At 40.5% G+C, this 8,571-nt stretch overlaps 1 protein-coding gene across 1 annotated transcript; it reads right to left on the minus strand.

Annotated features, from left to right (window-relative positions):
- Positions 1-78: 78 nt before the first annotated feature.
- Positions 79-6,300, minus strand: LOC111430619 (PI-PLC X domain-containing protein At5g67130-like). The gene is made up of 8 exons (XM_023066934.1): positions 6,000-6,300; positions 5,786-5,908; positions 5,569-5,706; positions 1,533-1,631; positions 1,139-1,442; positions 832-1,055; positions 665-751; positions 79-418 (listed from the first exon to the last, which is right to left on the minus strand). Exons 1-8 carry the CDS (start codon positions 6,087-6,089, stop codon positions 233-235), a joined length of 1,251 nt encoding a protein of 416 aa, XP_022922702.1. The 5' UTR covers positions 6,090-6,300; the 3' UTR covers positions 79-232.
- Between the last annotated feature and the right edge of the window lie 2,271 nt (positions 6,301-8,571).

Consider the following 8,571-nt stretch of genomic DNA (forward strand, 5'->3'; position numbering starts at 1 on the left):
TTTTTTTTTTTTTTTTTTTTTTTTTTTTTTTATAAATTTTTTTGAAATGTTTTGTTAGCAAAATTAAGAATAACAAACTTCTTCAATGGGATGTTTGGAGTTTTAAGTAAAAATGTATATTCTTTTTCTCAAATTAATAAATTTGAGTTGGCCCGCTTCCCCAAAGAGCTTACGAATCCTTAATTTATTTGAACACAACCCAACCCAATCCAACCCAACGTGTACGAGTTACTTAGACATGAAATTTCTCGAGTGAGAGGAGAACGAGTGGTGCAAGCAGTGTGGCAATGAAGCCAACAAATAGAGCTGAGCAACCATTTGATTCAGCAGAGCTGCTTGGCGTCTCTGCTGCTAAGGATGAGGATGCTTCTGCATCGATTGCCTTGGGTAACTCGCAGCCTCCAAACCTCATATTCTCCTGTATGATATCAGTTCATCAAAACCAACAAGTTTTCTTAATCTTCTTCCACGTTCAGTCGCCTTTCGTTTCTATACAGTTTACGAAAACTGTAACAGTCCAAGCCCAACTATATTGTCGTTACGTTAAGGAGAGGTTTCCACATCCTTATAAAGGACGTTTCGTCCTCCTCCCCAATCGACGTGGGATCTCACAATCCACCCCCTTTTGAGATTGTGTCATCAAAGAATAGTGGTAATCGCTAACCTTGCAACTTGAAATGTTTGGACATCCACAAACAGAGTGACCGTTCGTAACGTCGACGGCTTTGGCAGCTCCTCCCCCGTCGCTCCTCTGAAACATGTTCATACCATACATCAATTATCAGTTTCAAGAAGCAGCTGTTCTAATGATTTAGTTTTGTACTTACTAACCTTGTAGAAGTCAACAGCAATGAAGTTAGGCCATCTATTTCCTGCTGCATTATAGCAGGTGTTCACCATGTTGAGTAATGGAGCCGAGTTGTCCTTGCAAGCTTCAGGGAAATTCGAAGCACTTCTGAAGAAATTTACGATTATAAGCGACCTTGAAGTCGTGTTCATCGGTAGCGATTCACCTCGGTTCGGGCACGAACCTGCCATCATTCCTCCATCCCCATCTGCAGAATGGTTGAATCAATAAGAAAACCTATTGGATTCTCTACGTTTTATTCATTCTACTGAAAAAACGAAACGAACTCACATTGGTTTTCAACCATGTATCTCCATACATATGCAATTCCTTCAGAGGCTTCTTTCGAAGCTTTCGAAGTAAAAACGAGCAAACGTTGGTTTTTCCGAACCATGTCGCTAACCATGGGCCAATCTCCACCATTCTTGGGCATTCTCCATACTGGGAACCAGAATTTTCTCAGACCAGCAGCACCAAACACATTGGTTAAGCCCTTTGGCGACGTGACATAGTCTTCAATGATGACGGTGACGATCTCGGAAGGGTTTGCTTCAAGAAATGCTTGGAACTCTTTGAGAACATTAATGGCAGGTTGCTGGTGATTTAAAGTTTTGTATGAACTTGTTCAAAATAACATAAACAAGGAAAGGAACGGTATATTGAGCCAATTTTCAAGCATACTTACGAAAGCTGTATAATTGAAGCATTGGCCTCCGTAAGAGTGACATAACCATATACCATTTTCAAAGTCGTACATATCAAGCATAAATCCTCTAACACCATTCTGCAATATGAAAATTGAACATTACGAAGTATCAATATTCAGTGAACCGAACGTGTTTGTTTATGTAGATATCATTCAAGGGTTAGAACCATTTCCATTTTATAGAGACCTCATCGTTACTTTTATCAATATCAAGCTGTTAAACTGTATAAACCAAAGCCCGCCGTTAGCAAATATTGTCCTCTTTGGGCTTTCTTTTCTGGGCTTCCATTCAAGGTTTTAAAACGTGTCCGTTAGGAAGAGGTTTCCACACCCTTAATGTTTTGTTCTCCTCCCCAACCGACGTGGGATCTCACCGTTAATCGATTATGAAATGCTCTACAATAACAATCACATAAAAATATGGTATATAGATCACGTGCATTTCTTCTTGTTAAAAGGGTCATCAAGATATTCCACAAGTAAGGCCCTGCCTGAGAGTAATCCTAAGAAGCATGAAAGTTTTTTAAGGTAGCTTTTCCTTAAAGATTTATCATTCTTTCGGGTCCCTTAGTCTCGACTGCCTTTTGCAAGAGTCAAGAGAGCATCATTATTTGGACAATGTAGTTTTAAGTAGTTCTCAAGCGACCTTATCTTTCCTCCCAATTAAAATAGAGAACTAGACTAAAAATTTACCCACACATGAAAGAGATAATGTGAGATCCCACATCGGTTGGAGAGGAGAACGAAACACTTTTTAAAAGGGTGTGAAACCTTTTCCCTAATAGACGCGTTTTAAAAAGCTTGAGGGAAAACCCAAATAGGACAATATCTGCTAGCGGTGGGCCTGGGCCGTTACAAGTGGTATCAGAGCTAGACACTGGGCAATGTGCCAACGAAGAGGCTGTTCCCCCGAAGGGGGTGGATTTGGTGGGGGTCACATATCGATTGGAGAAAGGAACGAGTGCCAGCGAGGACACTGGGTCCCCTGGGGGTGGATTGTGACATCCCACGTCGGGGGGTGGATTGTGACATCCCACATCAGGGGATGGATTTGGTGGGGGTCCCATATCGATTGGAGAAAGGAACGAGTGCCAGCAAGGACACTGGGTTCCCTGGGGGTGGATTGTGACATCCCACGTTAGGGGGTGGATATGGTGGGGGTCCCATATTGATTGGAGAAAGAAACGAGTGCTAGCGAGGACGCTGGGCCCTAGAGGGGGGAGGGGGGTGGATTGTGACATCCCACGTCAGGGGGTGGATTGTGACATCCCACGTCAGGGGGTGGATTGTGACATCCCACATCAGGGGGTGGATGTGACATCCCACATCGGTTGGGGAGGAGAACGAAATACCCTTTACAAGGGTATGAAAACTTTTCCCTACCAGACACGTTTTAAAAACCTTGCAGGAAAGTTGAAAGAAAAAGCCCAAAAAAGACAAGTTTAAAAACCTTGCGGGAAAGCCGAAAGGAAAAGCCCAAAGAAGACAATATCTGCTAGCAGTGGGTCTAGGCCGTTATAAATAATCTCTTCCATACTAGCACCAAAAGATTCATAAGCACATGGGAGAGACAGAGAGAGGCCATAAGCATATTTGAAAATGGATAAGACAAGGAAGAGTGGAGTAATCAAGTGACTGAGTCACGCTTGCACCAAAAATGATAAAAAAACAATAGAGGAATAAACCAGAAACCACAGGCCTAAGCATTATATTTATAATATATGAGTAGTGGAAACAAAACTTATTGTACTTTAGGTCAAGATATCGGCTGATTTGGGCTGCCAAGCAAAGATTTTCATGTTTCTTCCATTTTAAACAAAGCAACCCCTAAAAGAGGGCTACCACTCCCAATAGAAGTGCACATAGGCGGGGCAGGATCATAAACTTTCTTATGCTTTATGCATACAACTTTTAAATGATTCCGTTCAACCTTATGAGCTAGGGCATTTACGCAAGATTGTGTTGGTTTGATATTGTCCACTTTTAGCATAAGCTCTCATGGCACGACTATCCACAATGGTATGGTATTGTCCACTTTGAGCATAAGCTCTCATGGCTTTGCTTTGGGTTTCCCCAAAAGACCTCACACCAATGGAGAGAGTATTCGTTGTTTATAAACCCATGATCATTCCTTAAATTAGCCGATGTGAGACTTTCATCATCCAACACCTCCCCTCGAACAAAGTGCGCCTCCCCTTAATCGAGGCTCGACTCCTTTGGAGTCTTAGTCATTTTTTACTACCTTCGAGGAGGCTTTACTCCTTTTTTTTTGGAGTCCTTTGTTCGATATTTGAGGATTTACCAATCTATTGGCACGACTAAGTTTTAGGGCATGGCTCTGATACCATGTTAGATGAACACGACTCTCCACAATGGTATGATATTGTCCACTTTGAGCATAAGCTCTCATGGCTTTGCTTTGGGTTTCCCCAAAAGGCCTCACACCAATGGAGAGAGTATTCGTTGTTTATAAACCCATGATCATTCCTTAAATTAGCCGATGTGAGACTTTCATCATCCAACACCTCCCCTCGAACAAAGTGCGCCTCCCCTTAATCGAGGCTCGACTCCTTTGGAGTCTTAGTCATTTTTTACTACCTTCGAGGAGGCTTTACTCCTTTTTTTTTGGAGTCCTTTGTTCGATATTTGAGGATTTACCAATCTATTGGCACGACTAAGTTTTAGGGCATGGCTCTGATACCATGTTAGATGAACACGACTCTCCACAATGGTATGATATTGTCCACTTTGAGCATAAGCTCTCATGGCTTTGCTTTGGGTTTCCCCAAAAGGCCTCACACCAATGGAGAGAGTATTCGTTGTTTATAAACCCATGATCATTCCTTAAATTAGCCGATGTGAGACTTTCATCATCCAACACCTCCCCTCGAACAAAGTGCGCCTCCCCTTAATCGAGGCTCGACTCCTTTGGAGTCTTAGTCATTTTTTACTACCTTCGAGGAGGCTTTACTCCTTTTTTTTTGGAGTCCTTTGTTCGATATTTGAGGATTTACCAATCTATTGGCACGACTAAGTTTTAGGGCATGGCTCTGATACCATGTTAGATGAACACGACTCTCCACAATGGTATGATATTGTCCACTTTGAGCATAAGCTCTCATGGCTTTGCTTTGGGTTTCCCCAAAAGGCCTCACACCAATGGAGAGAGTATTCGTTGTTTATAAACCCATGATCATTCCTTAAATTAGCCGATGTGAGACTTTCATCATCCAACACCTCCCCTCGAACAAAGTGCGCCTCCCCTTAATCGAGGCTCGACTCCTTTGGAGTCTTAGTCATTTTTTACTACCTTCGAGGAGGCTTTACTCCTTTTTTTTTGGAGTCCTTTGTTCGATATTTGAGGATTTACCAATCTATTGGCACGACTAAGTTTTAGGGCATGGCTCTGATACCATGTTAGATGAACACGACTCTCCACAATGGTATGATATTGTCCACTTTGAACATAAGCTCACATGGCTTTGCTTTGGGTTTCCGCTCACACCAATGGAGAGAGTATTCTTTGTTTATAAACTCATGATCATTCCCTAAACTAGTTGATGTGGGATTTTCATCCTCCAACACATTCAAATAGCAAGAATTGAGGTCAAGAACCCATCAAATTTCAAGTCTCTTCACCCCAATCACGTATATATTAGCCTTTTCTTTTACTATTTCAACATGTTTACCATTTTTAGCACACATTTCTCCGTAATACCTCAAGATTTCAGTTCTATCTACATCAAAACATTCTCAACAAGCTCACTCTAAGTAATTCTAGCTGAAAAAGGTGTGCAAATGGGAGCAAATTAGGGTTGAAAGAGGGAAGAACAAAATGAGTTTTGACCTTTCCAGTTACATAAGAGCTTCGCTTTCAGGGCAGGTGAACCAAACAGCCCAATAAACGTTCAGAATTGTTAAGTTTCCTTTACTCTTCTCTTGAATATTCCACAAACCAAACAGGATGAACAGAAAAAACAATAACGAAGCAGGAAAAGGAAAGGCAGTAACGTACATTGAGCTGACTAGTAATGGAGTCCTGTTGATTCGTCGGAGCAAGAATCAGAGACCCAGTAGCCGATTTCGCCCCTAATTTCGCGAACGAGTTGTGGGTCGTCAACCATGCGTAATGATTAAACGGAAGATCATTCACCTGCTCCAAAAATTCCGCTACTAAAATCAAAAGAACCCACAATTCCAAGAACAGAAATAAAAAGAGCGCCACTACAGACCTTCGAAATCGGACTTATCGGCTGGATTCTAGTGCAGCGCGGCCGGACATTGCCGTCGGCGAAGCAGGTCTCGCAATGCAATCCGGCGTCACAGTTTCTGTTCAAAATACACGTACGCCCCTCCTGATGAAGAAACAGAGAAACCCAAACAATCGCAGATGAAAATCTCATAATCTGGAAAAGGAAAAACAACGAAATGGGTATCGGAACAAACCCGAAGAGCTGAAGAAGAATCAAAGAGGAAGAGAATGTGAAACAGAGCCAGTGCCAGAGGTAATCTCCCCAAGAAATAACGACAACCCATTTGGCCCTGAGCGGATTATTTAGGAAGGGAGACTCAGTGCGGGAATTTTCCGGGTTGAGAGTTCAAATTTTCCGGGAAAATAGGTGGGAAAATGGGTGGGAATCGGGGAAGAACATTGAAAGAGAAAAGGGGAGTGAGGGAAAGTCTTTGAAGTAACGAAAAGGAGAGTTCATACGGTGGACGCTGTGGACTCAACTGTAATGCGCGCAGAGTCGTACGGACATTTACTTCTTTCACTCTCACATCTGACTCAATTGTATTATTTTTAATAATAATACAGAACTTTATTTATTGTATTTTTGTAATTTTGTAATTATTTTTAAAATTTTGTAATTTTGTAATTATTTATTGTATTGTTAGATCGTTATATGTTTATAATCCAATCTTCATTAGCATGAGACATTTTGGGAAGCCCCAGAGCAAAACCACGAGAGTCTATGTTCAAAGCAGACAATATCATACCATTGTGGAGAGTTGTGTTCATCTAAAATAGTATCAGAGTCATGCCTTAAACTTAGTCATGTTAAATGTCGAATAAAGAACTCCAGCATAGCCAAAGACAAGATAGTCATAAATTAAAAAAAAAATGAAATCGATATTAAATGATACCTAATATATGATAATTATCTAAGTTATCTATTTAATCATAAAATATTATTATTAAATAGGCGTGTAATTGTGAAAGATTAACGAAACGTAAAGAGTTCCTTCTAAGAAATGCTAATCTTTTATCCTTTTAAAGATATGAATTTATGGGCTCATAACATTCCTTTTTTAATAATCAAACACACATTAGTTTAACCAGTTATCGAAACATTCATAGTGGTATGATATTGTCCACTTTGATCTTTTATCCTTTTAAAGATATGAATTTATGGGCTCATAACATTCCTTTTTTAATAATCAAACACACATTAGTTTAACCAGTTATCGAAACATTCATAGTGGTATGATATTGTCCACTTTGAGTATAAATTCTTATGACTTTGCTTTGGGCTTCCCCAAAAGGCCTCATACTAATGGAGTTAGTATTCCTTAATTATAAACCCATGATCAATCCCTAAATTATCCGATGTGGGACTTCCATTGTGGTTAACCAATAAATAAATCTAGAAATATCCCACGTGGTATTTTAACCTTAAATTTAATAATTATTAGTGATATTAGTTGATGGGCCGAAGAAATTCTGGATATAAAGTGCAAATTTTGTTAAGTGGGCTTTATAAGTTCGGCCCATTCTCGTTTAGTGGGCCTTAAAAATAGTTTGAAATAACTTAGGTCTAGAAGCTCGATAATCGTAAATAATTAGAATTAGTTAAAACTAATCTCGACCAAGAATCGAAGTTCGAATTTCGATACTTAAATTTAATTAATTTGTTTGTAATCCAAAAAATTTCGATACTGGAGATTTCTCTTCATTGACTAAATGGGGTCGGAAACGAAGATTATAATTTTCATCTCCATCCTCGACTCTAACCACGTTCCAATCCTGGCCACACCCTACTAACCAAAAAATTATCTAAACCCAACTTGTAGGGACCCGCGACCTAGGCCTACCACTTCTTTGGGGGAAAGCCCGACCTAGCAGATATTGTTCTATTTGAGCTTTCCTTTTTGGGCTTCCTCTCAAGGCTTTAAAACGCCCACACCCTTATGAAGGGTGGTTTGTTCTCATCCCCAACCAACGTGGGACATCACAATCCACCCCCTTTGGGCCCAGCATCCTTGGTGGCACTCTTTCCTCCCTCCAATCGATGTGGGACCGCCCCCAATTCCACCTCTCCTTTGGGGCCACCATCCTTATTAGCACACAGCCTCGTGTCTACCCCCTTAGGGGAACAGCGTGAAGGCTAACACATCGTCCCGTGTCTGGCTCTAATACCATTTGTAACGACCCAGACCCACTACTAGCAGATATTATCCTCTTTTGGCTTTTCTTCCTACGGGAAGGTTTCCACACCCTTCTAAATGGTAGTTTGTTCTCTTCCCCAACCAATGTGGGACATCACACAACTCAATCTGACTCATATACACCTTTATCTATAGACACTTCTAAGTTTGACCCGAGGCTTGTTGAACAAGACCCATTTTAGAATCACGAGAAAGGGGTATATAATTACGAACATAAACAATGGAAAAAACAATTTGAAGCAAAGTATTTGCATATTAAACAAAGTGATTAAGCTTTGTCGTTGACAGAGCATAACAACAAAGAGAAAGAAGACATGAAACATAGTATTAAGAAAAACATACATTAATTTATGTTGTTAATACTAAAAGACAGTCTGTGAACACACAAAATCGAAGAGAGAGTGTTTTGGAGGTAGCGAAAGGAAAAAAACAGAGCACAAAAGCAGAAACAGTGGGCGCTACAGAATACTCTGTCGCTTCCACCCACTTCCATTATAGTTTCACATGCTCACTCTGTCTCTTCCAACAACATGGTTTGCTTACACTTGTTTTTTTTTTTTTTTTTTTTTTT

The sequence above is a fragment of the Cucurbita moschata genome, unplaced genomic scaffold, assembly GCF_002738365.1.
Source record: "Cucurbita moschata cultivar Rifu unplaced genomic scaffold, Cmos_1.0 Cmo_Scf00034, whole genome shotgun sequence".
NCBI classification, from domain to species: domain Eukaryota; kingdom Viridiplantae; phylum Streptophyta; class Magnoliopsida; order Cucurbitales; family Cucurbitaceae; genus Cucurbita; species Cucurbita moschata.